This window comes from Vipera berus (assembly GCF_964194415.1).
Source record: "Vipera berus genome assembly, chromosome: 3".
NCBI classification, from domain to species: Eukaryota; Metazoa; Chordata; class Lepidosauria; order Squamata; family Viperidae; genus Vipera; species Vipera berus.
The window spans coordinates 37,164,662-37,180,617 of NC_138204.1; the positions used below are offsets into that span (position 1 = coordinate 37,164,662).

Consider the following 15,956-nt stretch of genomic DNA (forward strand, 5'->3'; position numbering starts at 1 on the left):
ATTCAGACAGTTGATAAACGTAACAGCATAATGCAGTTCTCTAAACAATATTTCTAGTGGAATCAGTTAATAAAGTCTCAGCAGACTATTATAAATGAGAAAAGTAAACAAATACCATTAAAATCAAGAACAAATACAATGTAGGTGTATTCTGGAGGAAAACACTGAATGCTTACAGAAAGTCTGGAAGGAACTCCAGATAAATTAATTGGGAATTTTGATAGTATCATAGTTATAGTATCAAATACCAATTCATTAACTGGAATCCTACAGCACTGAAGAATAAAAAATATGCCCAGTTGACCATCCTTTTATTACATAAACACAGATTTCATTTCACTTAATTCAATGATTGTGAATGACATCCTTAGATATTGGAAAAATAATTTCTAAGTGAAGAATACAATGCATACTACAAGAAACAGAACCATGTATAGCATTTTAGGAGGCATATTTGCTCCCTATGGCAAAGCCGTTCCTGAGGTTCTGGGTTTGAATGGACATTAATAGAAGACACCTGCTTCATGTAATCCTAATAAATTACAGTTTGACAATTTATCTGAATACTTTCTAGATAACCAAATATAAAACTTTTAAATATAGATATAAAAATATAAATAAAAAACTTGTATGGGGAGGATACATGTGAACTTTATTGTCCTACTAAGTCTAGCCTGACCTACCCAGGCCAGCAGAGAAGGTCTAATGTGGATTCCGTCAGTCAAAGAACACTACTATCTACCAGAAGAGCCTCCTCTGCCACAGCATCCACCCTTTGGAACATCCTACTCGCCAGGGTAAGACCTGCCCCCAATCTCCTATCATTCCATAAGAGCCTAAAGACCTGGCTCTGCAAGTTGGCCTATGGACCCAAAGGGGAGTTCAACTGATGGCTGCTACATTGATAGCAGATGCCACCTCCCCTTAAGACATAAAACTGTTTTAGGAACATATCTTCACATCTGAATCTCCAAGCTTAAAAAATTATCAATCAGCGACCTAAAATATTTGTGAAATGTCTTAAAGGCAGCTGGAATATAATTACTATGTGCATATCTCAGAATTGAAGATTGACAGTTGCAGTTCTCTCTGCATGTTTGAAAGAATATATTACATGTGCTTTTTTACTACCAGAAAAAAATGCCATTGCCAGATACTTAAGATGCCCATCTATTCACGAGATATGTGTGTAGGTTTTCTGGCAAAAATGTAATTTTAATAGTTTGTGATTAATATCCAATTTCTTTTTAGAGAACCAGGACTTTAAGAGTTCTTTTTCATTCAGTATGTGTTCTAAAATAAATGGCTACATCATCTATGTATAATATGGTATTTATTTCTCTTCTACTTAAGCAGCACTTTTCCCCTCAGATTTTCAATTATAGCCTTCAATATTTCTTTGATACACAATATTTCTTTGATACACAATAAGAATGAACTCAGTATCACCTATTTGTGTCTACTGACTCACTTTTTTCCTTTGGGAAAATTTTTATTATAGTTGCTTACTTTCCATCTATAGCTACCAATTAAGAGCTAAATCCTTTTAATTCCCTTATTAACCTGATTTTGTCTTCTGATCTATTTTCTCACTGACCTTTAGTTAAGTAGTTAATGTGCCACTTTTTATAATTTATTGGGATTAAAGTTTTACATGATTAATTGGAAATGGCAGCTGTTGTTAATGAGCCCTTTACTATTTCCAATAAATAAAAGATTTATTTTGGTTCAGGTAAGAACAGGTTGATAAAGGTTGGATTGGAAATATTTTTCCCTTTCTTCTAATCTCCATTCTAGCTGTCCCTCCCTTATTTGTTCCAGGGATTCATGCTTAGTTAGATCTGACCTTGAATCTGATTCTTCATACAAGCTTATCTTCTTTGGAAACAAATATATTTGATGCTCTTTTCCAATTGCCATTGTTTCCCTCTGCCTCAAATAGAATACTGTCCCTTTAGCAGAGGATGAATATCAATATAGTTTAAAACATGTACTGGAATAATTTAAACCTTTTTCCCCTTGCCATCTCCCACACCCCTAATATCCATCTTTCCTGCAAGAAGAAAGAGCATTTAAATGTTATATTTGTTTTAGATCCAGAATAGATAAGAACCACTAATTGTTCATTAGGTCACTTTGGTTAATCTGTCATCAAAGAAGTTGGGTGAAAAGAATTTTATCTGCTCCCATTCATCCCACTTGCAGTAATTTGCACCATATTTTTTGTTTGGATGGGGAAAGTTTCTCCCCAGGTCATGGTAATAGCAGTTAAAAATGAATTGTTTTTCCAATCTTTGTCATCTCTATATTGCCAGCCCACTTTCCTTGAGAGGTTGTGTACTGTATTGCTTATTCACATGGTACATCAAATCAATATCAACACCAGTACAAGAAACTTCAACTCTCACATATTCACATATTCCCCATTTTCTTATTGTATCAAGAGATACAAGTTCTTCACCTTCCCTGAATAATACTGCAGATTATTAAGAGGCATAAAAATTTAAATTGAACTCACTTATCTTGTTGCACTATAGCAAGTCTTCTAGTTTAACTTGTTGTTCATCTTTGGCATTATTCTGCAAGTCCAAGCTCTTTCTACGTTATTTCCTTGTTTTGATCTTACATTTCTTTGTGTTCTTCATCATATTTCCCTATTCTATTGATAATGCAACACCCCCTTCTCAAAAAGTGCAATAGGGCTTGCAAAAAAAATTACAATAAAGTGAATCCATCAATGGGAAAAATTTAACGAACCAGAAGCAAAGAATCTCTGAAACAAGTTGCTTGTATCTCTTAGACTTCCTTATTATGTTGGCAACATTGAGAGTCAATAAAAGATTCTCTTGCTCAGACAACCATTTTATATACCGTATTTTTCGGACCATAAGACGCACTTTTTTCCCCAAAGTGGGGGGGAAAACAAGGGTGCGTCTTATGGTCCGAAGGTGATCCGTATGGCCAGCCCCAACCTCCGCAAGTGAAAGCAAGGGAGATTGCAATTGGCTTCTGCAATCTCCCTGCGGCCCGGCTTTCTCTTGCAGAAGGCAGGCTGAAACGGAGCAAGGAATGCGAATCGGCCGATCTCGCGCTCCTACAATCTCCTCTGCTCGGTTTCAGCTTCTCTTGCTACAAGAGAAAGCAGGATGAAACAAAGCAAGGGAGATTCCCTCGCTCTGTTTCAGCCTGCTTTCTCTTGTAGCAAGAAAAGCTGAAACCGAGCAGAGGAGAATGCAGGAGCACGAGATCGGCCGATTCGCATTCCTTGCTCCGTTTCAGCCTGCCTTCTGCAAGAGAAAGCCGGGCCGCAGGGCTGCCTCCGTAGGTACTGCTCTAACGCGGAGAGGGAAGGACAAAGAGGGAGGGAAGGAAGAAAGAAGGAAGGAAGGAAAGAAGGAAGGGACAATGGGAGAGGGAGGGAGGGAGGGAGACAGGGAGGGAGAAAGAGAAAGAGAAAAATGGAGAGAGAGAAAGAGGGAGAGAAGGAGAAAGAAAGAGGGAGGGAAACAGAGGAAGAGGGAGAAATAGAGGGAAAGAGAAAAATAGAGAGGGAGAGAAAGAGGGAGAGAGAGAAGCAGAAAGAAAGGGAGGGAAATAGAGGGAGACAGAGAAAGAGGGAGAGGGAAAGAGGGAGAGAAAGAAAGGGAGAGAGAGACAAGGAGAAAGAAAGAGGGAGGGAAATAGAGGAAGAGGGAAAAATAGAGGGAAAGAGAAAAAGAGAGGGAGAGAAAGAGGGAGAGAGAGAAGGAGAAAGGGAGGGAAATAGTGGGAGAGAGAGAAAGTGGGAGAGAAAGAAAGGGAGAGAGAGACAAGGAGAAAGAAAGAGGGAGGGAAATAGAGAAAGAGGGAGAAATAGAGGGAAAGAGAAAAATAGAGAGGGAGAAGGAGAAAGAAAGGGAGGGAAACAGGGAGAGAGAGAAAGAGGGAGAAATAGAGGGAAAGAGAAAAATAGGGAAAGAAGGAAAGGGAAAGAGAGAAAGGAGAGGAGAAAGAAAGAGGGAGGGGGAGAGAGGGAGAAAAAGAGAAGGAGAGAGAGAAATTAAATTAGTAACATGATTGTTAAGTGAATCTGGTTTCCCCACTAACTTTGCTTGTCAGAAGGTTGCAAAAGGCAATCACATGACCCTGGAACAATGTGACCATCATAAATATGAATCGATTGCCAAGCATCAGAATGTAAATCACATGACCCTGGGGATGCTGCAACGGTCATAAGTGTGAAAAATGGTCATAAGTCACTTTTTTCAGTGTCGTAACTTTGAATGGTCACTAAGTGAATCATTGTAAGTCGAGGACTACCTGTACTTTATCATTTTTTTCCTTTTTTAGGGGGGGGGTGTCAAGTTTTTGACACGTTGCTGGGTGACATTGCCTTGTCCTAAAAGTGGTACAATGGATGAAAAGGTTGAAAAGCCCTGTTTTAGTATACTGGTACTATTTGGTTCAGAATATTTTTTTTCTTGCTTTCCTGCTCTAAAAACTGGGTGCGTCTTATGGTCAGGTGCGTCTTATGGTCCAAAAAATACGGTATTTACATTTTTCCAGTCATATCATCTACACCTTTAACCTTACAATTTAAAAATATTTTCACTTCATTTATAACTTCCTTTTCATAATTTTTTAATCAAGCCCTGATGAAATGCCCTGCTCTTGCTCTAAAAATAATTTAAAAATCATGAATAACTGAAACAGTTGAAGCTATTTAACTTACTAAATATTATTTAAATTAATAAAATAATTCTATTTTTTGTACATGTTTCCAGCCATTTCAATAAAAAGCAAGACTTATTTTTAAATTAATACCAGGAGGTCAGTATTGTCAGAGCTGTCTGACCGAGAATCCAATTCCAAAATAACTTTTCTTTTCTTTTTTCTTCCTTCTGAAACTAAATTGGTGCTTTCTCTTAGCAGTTTAGATTTTGGTGGTGTCTTTACAGTATATGTCTATGAAAAATAAAATATTAGAAACAAGTTATGATAGCTTTTAAACAGCTAAACCATAAGAGGTTCTTAAAACGTTTTAAGCAACATGTTAAATGTCTCACTTGATACAAGTTCTTACAGTTTATGAGGGAAGGCATCTGAAACGATTCCACAAGGTAATAGCAAATTAACATTTTCGTTTGTGCATATACAGAGGACTTGAACTCTAGGGAGGATATGAAACATCCTAATGAATCAAAGTAATAATAATCCCAGGACAGGAAGGCCTAGAGGAACGTTATTCATGGGGTCGCGATGGGTTGGACACAACTTCACAACTAACAACAACAACAACAATAATCCCAGTAAGACTGCCCCCCCGGTGAAAAAAATTCAAATATGTAGTATTCCTGTAAACCACAGATGTCAAACTTGCTGCAGCACATGATGTATCACAATGTATCGTGAGTTTTTTTGCATTGCTGTTGCTGGGGTGGGCGCAGCCTCTGTATGAGGCAACGGGCCCACAGGCCGGCAGTTTGACACCCCTGCTGTAAACCTTTTGAGGAGTTCTTAGGGTTATATTACATTACACTATACAATTTATGCATGCATGTATATATGTATGTGTGTGTTTATTTAGTATTTAAATTAGTTTTTAATTTCTAATTTTAACTAGTATAATTAAAACTTTAATTATACTAATTAAACACAGATAGTATTTAATTAGCAATCTAACAATATAGTTACTTTTGGAATTCATAATATGATATATGTATGGGCTATATATTTAATTCAGATTAAGAGATTATATTATACACTATTGCAATTATTAAGTGATTGTTTAGTATGTATACCTTTATATTTTCAGTTTTGAATCTGTTTTCTTTGGTTAAACTAAAACAAGAGTGTATTTAATTGTATAACTGTATCCGTATTGAAGATAGTTGGAAGTAATCCTTTTTTGTTTTTTTGGTGTTTGTTTGAATGCCATATATAGCATTCATGCAAAAAGACTCAAAAGTTTTGGAAAAAAACATACCAAATTGCCTTTAGAAAATACTTAAAATATTTTTTTAGTGAAAACTACAAATATTGATCCTAGAAAGCAAAATGAAAACGTATCACAGCTTATTAAGGTATATGCCAACAGCGACAAGAATCCGGCACACACAATATTGCAAAAGAAAACAAACCTTGCTGACAATGCAAGATTTGAAAGTCCAAAATCAAAGAAAATGTGACAATGGAAAGATTGACTGTATATATTCATAAAAGACGTCTAACCACATTTAAACAGGAATGGCGTCCTTATTTACAATATATAACATAAGGCAAATTAAGATGGAATATTTTGGAAAAAAGAAGAAAACTATTTAAACATAATTAAAAGAATCTAAATAAATAAGTAATAATTGCAGATGTTTAAAAATAATAAAAATATGTACCCATTAATACTCATGAAAAAGAGAAAATAACAAAAGGGAGAGGGGTTGCTTAAATGCCTTTTCTTGAAAACACAGTTATGTTTTTTTATTTTTAAATTTTTATGTTTTTCTTCATCACTGTATTAAATCTCATTTTCTTGAATTCGCACTTGAAATATCACTTCAGTGTAATGTTTATGCAACTGCAATACCACTACTTTTCTTTAAAAAATGATAATATTTATAAGTTAGAGGTTATATTTATATGTATATTCATATGTAAGTATTTTATTCCACCCCCATTTTTCTTTCTTTGTTTTCTTGTTGCTTTTCTTTTGTCCCTTTGTGTTTTCTTAGAAATATTTTTTGACATGATTTGCCACTGTCTCTTTTCTAAGGCAAGAGTTACAGTTCCAAAGTTACTCAGTTAACTTTGTGCCTAAAGCAGAAGTAGGATTCATAATCTCCTGATTTCTAGTCTGGTGCCTTAATGATTCTAATGTACCAAAAAGGCTTGAATTAATAAAAATAAAAAATATATTTTAAAAACATTTTCTATAAATATTAAATGGTTAATATTTGAAAACCAGCTTCACACTATCTGTCTTTGTAAATCTAAAATAAATGAAAAGGAAATAAATGAATTTGTTAAGAAACAAACCTTGGCAGGTGTCCATGAAGACTTCTCTGTATATTCTAAGTTCTCATTAACAGGTATAAAATGTTGATATATGTTCTTTTGGGAGTTAACTGACTGAGGGTCTGAATTAGTAGCTTTAGGAATTTCTACAAGTGATGCCTGTAGTTTCTAAAATTAAATATAGTAAGAACAGTACAAAATAATAAAAAGAAACCATAAATTCAACTAACTTGAATTAATCTAACTTGTAAGATAAAATTACTTTAGAGTATAAAAAATTGTGACAAAAAAGTTAATCACTCAATTTATGTTTTTTACTGTTTTCCAGCAAAACAGAATGTGGGAAAGAAATTACCTTAAGGAACTCTGGACTTTACCTGTCTATCAATAGGCCTGTGTCTGAAAACTGAATGATCAAGCATGATCATACTTTGAAAGCTGAACAGATCAAGACTAAATTTGATTTGGAGGAAATAAGTCAGCAAAGTTATATTAAGTTTAATAAAATGAGCCAAACCAGGTAGCAGCGAAATTAAAAAAAAATCCTAAATGCTCTAAGCCCCCCTCCTCCCTCCTGGCCACATGATCTTGAACAATACTATTATGAAAGAGTTGGAAAGAATTCTAAAGCCATGATCTGCATGCTCTCCTTACCTGATTTGCTTCACTGGCTAGGTTTTCCTGAAGGTAAAAAAAAGAAAAATAAATCAAGTAAAAGGATTTTTTACATAAAATGCAACGTGTTTTGATTAAGAAGTCATTTAACTTCAGAAGGGACTTTAACATCTACTCTCAGCTGAAAATTTAGCAAATGAAAATTGATAAATAAGCCTCATTAACTTTCTAATTCAGTTGAATGGATACACCGGTAACCATCAGCATACCTAATTGTGTAAAATTAGTAAAAGCCAGCACAGAATTGGCTTGCCTTGATTCAATCATTGTTCCAAGTTATTGATTGTATTGTATAATTTATTTAAAATGGTTGGTGAATGCTGTCCACTTCAGATTTTTCCAAATTTGCTAACACTTTAGGTCTTAGCCTTTAATTTGTTTTTTATTCTTCATATTTAAAATATATTTTAAAAATCATAAAAGTTGCTTCATGATTGACAAATAGGGCAAACCACTATACAAATTCCACTTTTACTATAATTTCAATGATATTAATTCACTGAAGATGCTACATTTATCTAAAATGTTGTAAAGGTATTCCATAAAACATGCAGTGCTGAATACAGTATGCTTCATAATATATTTAATAATGTTTGGTTTAGTAACCATGTTAAAAAGTACTGTTAAAACAACATGTTTTATCAATAAAGGAGCTCTGGGTTGAAATAATGGGGGTCCTTGGTGGTCTCTGAACTTGGTTGTTTTCTTGCAGATGTTTCATTACCAAAACTAGATAACATCATCAATGTACTGATGATATCACCTAGTTTCAGTAATGAAACATCTGCAAGAAAACCACCAAGCTCAGAGAGCACCGAAGACCCCTCAAACATGTTTTATTTTTTATTAAAAGTAATAAAATGTATTTACTTCTTAACATTTTCCTTCAGTTATGTGATGAGTTTATTAATTAATTTGTAATTAAAAATCAGATACAGGTTTATTAAATGGATATTTTATACATATTACTGCTGGATGACATCTTTCATTCTAATACAATAAATTAGGATTTATATTTTAGTGTCTAGTCATATGGAAGAACATTAAGAATTCATTATTTGAACAGCAGTGTATCTTTATTGTAAGTTCAGAAGACATACCTTCTCACTAATTTCTCTTTTAAGCTGCTCCTGAAGAGAAAAAACTTCACTTTTCTTACAAGAAAGTTCATTTTTCTGTGAATAACAATTATGTGAGAAATAAAGTTGGGACAGATCCTATGAAATACTCATCACTTTCTTTTAAAGCAGTAGAGAGTAAATATGTCAGAAAAAAGAACTATTAAGAAAACAATGTTTAACTGAAACTTTAATTTAATTGTAATTTTCACAGCAAAAACACGTGATTTATTGTTGCCTTTTGCCAGGAAATTTTAAAACTTGCAGTTTTGCTCTGAAATTTTTGAGAGTTCTTTCATCCACGTAGTAACCAGTATGGCCATGCAAATACTTCAGAAAAAAATGGAAAATTGAAGCACCTACATCAGTCTGAAAATAACTTACAAGATATTCTTACCAAAGACTCTATTTCTGATGACAGTTCTTGCAGTTTTGTCTTATGAAACTCTAATTCTGTATCTTTCTCATCCACCGTTTTATCATATTGGTGCTGTACAGAACAGATATTTAGTAGTTAAAAATGGATTACATTCCATACTGATTATGTGCCATCAAATCATCATCAACCCTTAGAGACCTCATAAATTTTCTCCATGGTGATATGTCCCTAATGTGCAATATCATTAAGAACTGAACTAAAAATAATAGAGCATTTGGATATAATTATTAAGGGAGTGGGAAATAGCTGTATATTATTTCAATTATAAATATATATATAATTAAGTACATTACATCATGAGTAAAAAACAATTTATCTTGACCAGCAACTTTTACTATGGAGATTATACCACTTTTGTTTTTCAGTGAGAAGTGCTTAACTGAAATCAATCTGCCTCAAGCAGATGTCCCTTTTCAAGAAAAGTAATGTCTATTAATGTGCTGCACATGCATGTAAAACCCTTCTGTGGAGCAAAGGGAATGACAAGGCCATTCTTCTGCTCTATTCATCCTGAACAGTGCTCTTTTCATAAGGCCACTTTTATTAATCACTGATCAAAACATATTGGAAACAAAGGATCTCTTTCTGTAAGTTTTGTAAGTCATAGAATTTTGACTATTCAAATATAAATCAGTTTGATTAAAAGTTTGGCATCAGTTATACAGACTCTTTAGTAACTCAACTTACTCACCACAAAGAACAAATTTCCTCTTTGTTTCCTCTTTAAGCTCATTTACAGTTTAGTTGTTGTGGTGTGAAGGTGACACATTTAACATTTGTTGAAGACATGTTTTCATAATGGAAACCACCAGCCTGATGCATGTTTAAATTAGGCAAAGGTGTTCTTATGCCAGCAGAATACTTTCTGTGTGGACATTCTAAGTTGCAAGGAAAAGGAGCCTTCAGAGGTGAATATTCTGCTGCAGTAACCTCAGTGCAAATGCACCATCACATTTCTGTATGCCTTCACAGCTAAAACTGTTGTGCCTGGCAGAGGCCACCTAACTGAAACTATATATTTCATCTCATTTTTTATGCCGGGACATGGGAATATCAAACATGTGGAAGACCAACTATTAGGTATCTGTACATAAGCAAAAATAAAAAGCACTTTTGACTCACTTTGGCAGATGAAATGACAGAGCAGCTACACTAACGTCTTAGCAAGAGGGGGTGCACGTGGGTGTGTGAATGCATGTATGTTTATACTGATGTCTGTGTAGAGAGAAAAAGAAAGACACCTCTCCCTATCTAATAAGAACAAGCCATATAGTTCTACTGGCTATATTACTTGACATTTAACTGCCCTGTAAACATAGAATCTCAAAATTTGGAAATAAGACCCATATGTTTAATAGGGACACTTTCAAAAAAAATATGTGCATAGGAAGAGCAGTTTAATGGAATATGATATGGGAGAGATTGTGACACACTAAAACAATGCTTCAATTTTCCAAATAGGAGGGCATATTTAAATTGGGGAAAATGTAAAATAATACAAGGAGTCCCAGAATTATATGTTCCTTTTCAAGATGATGGCTCAGAAAACATTCTAAGGTTCTCTTCCTATGGTCAGAGGAATGATTGAAGTAAGAAAAATGCTTAATCCTTTTAAGGTACAATTATTCATTACTGCTAATGTTTACTATTCAAATATCTTTCCCTCATTTTTCTGCAATAACAGTTTGCTTTATAGTAACTACTCACTGTTCCTTGCTTAGATTAAATTTCTTCTTTCCAGAAGCTGATCTAAATGGCTTTTTCTAACAGAATTAGACTCAGAACAGGGAATTAAAAGTAAGTGAAAGAGAAAAAGATTTGCCCTCCTTCTAAACTCCCTGGCAGAAAACAGGGCTCGCAACTTGGGTGTCCTCCTGGATTCACAGCTCAGTTTTGATGACCATATAGGAGCCGTGACCAGGGGGGCTTTTGCCCAGGTTTGCCTGGTGCGCCAGTTGCGACCCTATCTGGACCGAGATGCCCTATGCACAGTCACTCATGCGCTCGTGACCTCCCGCTTAGACTACTGCAACGCTCTGTACATGGGGCTGCCCTTGAGGACCACTCGGAGGCTTCAGCTGGTGCAAAATGCAGCCGCGCGAGTTGTGATGGGGGTTTCCCGTTACTCCCATGTAACACCTCTGCTCCGCGAGCTGCATTGGCTCCCGGTTGCCCTCCGGGTGAGATTCAAGGTGCTGGTGATGACCTATAAAGCCCTAAATGGCTTGGGTCCGGGATATTTGAGGGAACACCTGCTGCCGGCATCAAGCTCCCTTCATCCTGTGCGCTCCCACAGGGAGGGCCTTCTCAGGGTGCCGCCAGTCAAAGAATGCCGGCGGATGAAACCCAGGGGGAGGGCCTTCTCTGTGGGGGCGCCTGCCCTTTGGAACCAGCTGCCCGTGGAGCTTAGGACTGCCCCCGACCTTCGATCATTTCGCCAAGACCTGAAGACCTAGCTCTTCGAGCTTTCCGGCCCAGGCTGAGTTTTAATTGGAGGTTTTAACTGGGGTTTTATATTTTTTCAGGGACTTAGTTTAATCATTTAAAATTGCTCTTAAATTTTGTATTGATGTTTTATATACCCTGTAAACCGCCCTGAGTCCTTTGGGAAAGGGCGGTACATAAATTCAATAAAATTCAAAAATTCAAATGTAATAGAAATGAAAAGTGAAGATCTTAAATTTATAAGCCTCTTACAAGTTATTGTTTTGCTTAACTTCTGAGAGAAAAGTCAAAACTCACTCTCGAGACTCAAATTGCAAAGCCAGGTGTAGGGAGAGGTAGTCTTCAACTTATGACCAGAACTGAGCCCTGAATTATGATTAAGTTGTGCTGGTCTTTAAATGGGTCATCATGTGATCATGCCTAGTTTACAACCTTTTTAGTGCCGCAGTCCTTCAGTGAGCATTATGATTGTTAAGCAAGCTCACTGTACCTAAGTAAATCAGAAGTAAACATGGGTTTCTGGCGGAAAAAAGTCATGAATTGCAGTCACATAACTATGAAACGCTGCTAAAAATATAAATGTAGACTGGTTGCCAAGTACCCAAAATGGGAGGGAGTGGCTACCAGAACTTCAAAACTGTAATAAGGAATTGTGGGGAGGTTCATTATAACTTCAAAAGATCACTATGTGATTGAGAACTACCTGTAATATCCTGAGTCATTTGCAATGCTATTTTTCTAGAAAGTAAGGTAGAGAAGTGGGTTGCCTGCATTTCAGAGAGAATAAATCACTCCAGCTCAGTGAAAAAAGGCAAATGAGACTTCCGGTTTGCCTACGCACCAGACATGGACATCTGGAGGATGGGTCTCATCTTCCACGTCCAGTTTCGCATCGCTGGGGGCCCCTAAAAGGGCCAAAGAGTCACCCTGGAGGGATGACCAGCAAGAAGGGGCTTTTGCAGAAACGCGGGGGAACCGCAACCCCCCCATTAGTGCCTGCATTCCCTTCGAACCGGTGGACAAAAGACCGGCCATAGCAACATGGCCGGTTACTAGGCTGCAAACAGCCAAAATCACACTTATCACCAGGCAACATTAAAGCAGCGTGGAAGAGACTGGTAAGATTCCTCTCTGATATCCCAATCTTCTTCCTTTCACCTAAATAAGTTGCTAAGTAATTTGCCCCCTGTGGAGAAGGAGGGGGGAGTTTCAATGCTCCCTTCAAGAGAGCGGCAATCTAGCCTCCAGGGGCGTTTTTAAAAAAAGTTGAAAAAAATGAATTGATCTCAATTAGAACTTTATAACTTGCGGACTAAAAGCTTTTGACTATCTATTTCTTAGCTCCTACTCGTATTTGAAAATTTGGCTTTGTTCTTCCACAATAGAAGAAATAATTGAAAGAGATTTACAGATACCCCCCTAAAAGAAACAGAAAAGAAACTCTCTAAGCACTTGGAGGGCACTCAGTGGCCAAACTTGAAATTGAAATTTGATACTCTTTTTTAAAAAAAGAGAAAGAAGAGATTTGGCTGGCTCCTTAGAAAAACAAGATAAGACTAGCCTTCAGCACCAGACATGAGACTCCACCATGGAAGAAATGCAAAAACAAATCTATGCTATGTTGAAAATATCCTACCAAACTTATTAGTTTCTGTCTACAGCCGGCGATGAAATAAGAGCTTTTGGGGGGAAAACCAGAAAGCGTCTTGGAGAAGCAAACTCAAATTTTGACTAAAACTAATAATTTATTGGGACACAACACAACAGAACAAAATGAACAATTAAATACATTGATGGAAGAATTAACTACTCAACAAACACAGACACTTGAACATAAAAATGAGAAACGAATGAAAGAAAAATTATATAGTCCAGAACAACTATATCAAGAGATGAAAATAATGAGAGGATTTGGTGTTTTCATCAGACCCCTCAACCCTTCAAAAAGGAAGATTGAAGGACCACTTCAATACAATATAACAATACAAGAATTCTTTGATGACCCTGAAGCAAAGAAGCAAAAAAACATATGGCAAAGGAAAAAAGCAAGAATAAGATTGAAAAAGAATGTACATATCTAAGAGGCCTGAAATGGAATACGAGATTAGACAGGATTGTACTTGGATTAGGAGAGATTGTTTTGATGAGTAGATTAAAATACTAGCTAATTAAAAAACAAAAAAATAAAAACAAATTCAGATGTATGGATATTAACTGTTCAATTGAAATACTGAGCTGTTTAAATGAAATTGATATATATATATATATATATATATATATATATATATATATATATATATATATATATATATATATATATATATATATATATATATATATATATATATATATATATATATATATATATATATATATATAAGAAGGGACGCGGTGGCTCAGTGGGTTATGACGCTGAGCTTGTCGATCGGAAGGTCGGCAGTTTGGTGGGTCGAATCCCGAGTGCCGCGTAACAGAGTGAGCGCCTGTTACTCGTCCCAGCTTCTGCCAACCTAGCAGTTCGAAAGCACGTAAAAATGCAAGTAGAAAAATAGGGACCACTACGGTGGGAAGGTAACAGCGTTCCGTGCGCCTTTGGCGTCTAGTCATGCCGGCCACATGACCACGGAGACGTCCTCGGACAAGCGCTGGCTCTTCGGCTTTGAAACGGAGATGAGCACCGGCCCCTAGAGTCGGAAACGACTAGCACGCATGTGCGGGGGAACCTTTACCTTTACCTTTATATATGTGTGTGTGTGTGTGTGTGTGTGTGTGTGTGTGTGTGTGTGTTTTAAGAGCGATATAAATGTAATCAATATACATGGATGTAGTGATATGAAAGATGAAAGGATGTATTAAATGTTGAAATGGGAGAAACTTTTCGCTAATTTTTAATATGTGGAAATTATAATGAAATTATAAGAATATTACGTATATTGTTTTATCAACTTGTTGATATGGAAATGAAATAGATAAGAAGTGTATCTATATCGCCAGGTATTAGAAAGTGTGTAAAGGGAAGGGAGGTCACCTAGAAATACAAAATTGAGACTTCCTGTTCCTGTTTACAGCGAAGCAGTCAGAAGATTTGAAATGCCAAACCCTTCGGCTGAATTATTTTCTGTTTGGGGACCCTAAAGGGGCCAGAACCCACCCCGGAGAGGTGGAATGAAGGAAGAAAATCCCAGAGACTTAGGAGAGTCGGCGGTCTCCCTGAACGGTCCAGGAGAAGCCTTCCAGAAACCAACAGAAGAAAAGGCTATCTAATTCCTTTGTCTAGCCATAGCTGAAAACAACGGAAGTCATAAGCTCTATATTAAGCTGATTTTAAACAGTATGTTTGAATCTGGGTAAGAATATTGATTTTCTCTATCCTACCTATTTTCCCGAAGAAGAAAGTCCCAAAAATAAGAGATCTCCGGGGGGAAAAAAGAGGAAGGGGTTTCTATTCCCTCCTTTTAGCTATTGGAAGCGGCAAAACTTACCCTTTAGAGAGAAAAAAAAGACTAGAAAGACCTGAAAAATGAACAAATGCTGACATCTACTGGTGGGTGAGGATTTTTGTCTCTGACCTTCAAAGTTCTTAATAAGTACAGCTGTGTAAATAAAGTGAGACTAACAAACCTGAGACAATGAATACTTCATAAGAGGAAATATATGACAAGCGGCAACCATTTCAAAGGACAATGATTTTAAACTACAAAACAACTTTGAGAGTATGAATCAACTTATCTCCAATTTTATCTCACTCCAAGAAATTTCTCAGGAAAATACAGCAGAGATGACTGAACATAATTCTGAGGATAGTGACTTAAAGATGGAACCGTATAAAATAAAAAATCATGATTTAATTCAAGTGGGAGATATTTTAATGCGCCCAAGCAACTTTGAAGATAAGAAAAAAGATGAGAAAAAATACTTTACAGAGAAACGAATGATGCAGCAAAATACATTGATTAAAAAAGGCACTGGCCAGAGAAAAAAGATTAAAATGGAAACCAAGAAAATAGATGATGGGACTTATCAGAGAGAATACTTTAAAAAGAAACATTTGTTTGAATATGGCTAAAGAAATGGAAAAACTACTACTTTTAGAGGGATGAATTTTTTAACTAATACAATGTTTTTTTTTTCCTTTCTGTAAAAAAAAAAGAAAGCTGAAATGATTTAAACAAAGCAAACGTTTTAGGTATTTAAATGTGACTGATAAGAAAAGCATAATAATAAAAAATGTGTTTTGAATTAGAGTTAAAGGATTAGGTGATTAGATCTATTGAATGGAATGCTTAAAG

The 15,956-nt window shown here is 35.9% G+C and overlaps 1 protein-coding gene across 1 annotated transcript in view; it reads right to left on the reverse strand.

The window, feature by feature from the left end:
- The window catches only part of SYCP1 (synaptonemal complex protein 1), a gene marked incomplete at its 3' end in the record, with an annotated part of 72,934 nt that overhangs the window by 749 nt on the left and 56,229 nt on the right, over window positions 1–15,956 (reverse strand). Inside the window, exons 25-29 of the mRNA XM_081325442.1 lie at window positions 9,181–9,273; window positions 8,766–8,840; window positions 7,645–7,671; window positions 7,012–7,158; window positions 4,804–4,944 (exon numbers count right to left, since the gene is read on the reverse strand). Of these exons, the coding sequence (XP_081181568.1) occupies window positions 4,804–4,944; window positions 7,012–7,158; window positions 7,645–7,671; window positions 8,766–8,840; window positions 9,181–9,273 (483 nt within the window). The remainder of the gene's footprint in view (window positions 1–4,803; window positions 4,945–7,011; window positions 7,159–7,644; window positions 7,672–8,765; window positions 8,841–9,180; window positions 9,274–15,956) is intronic.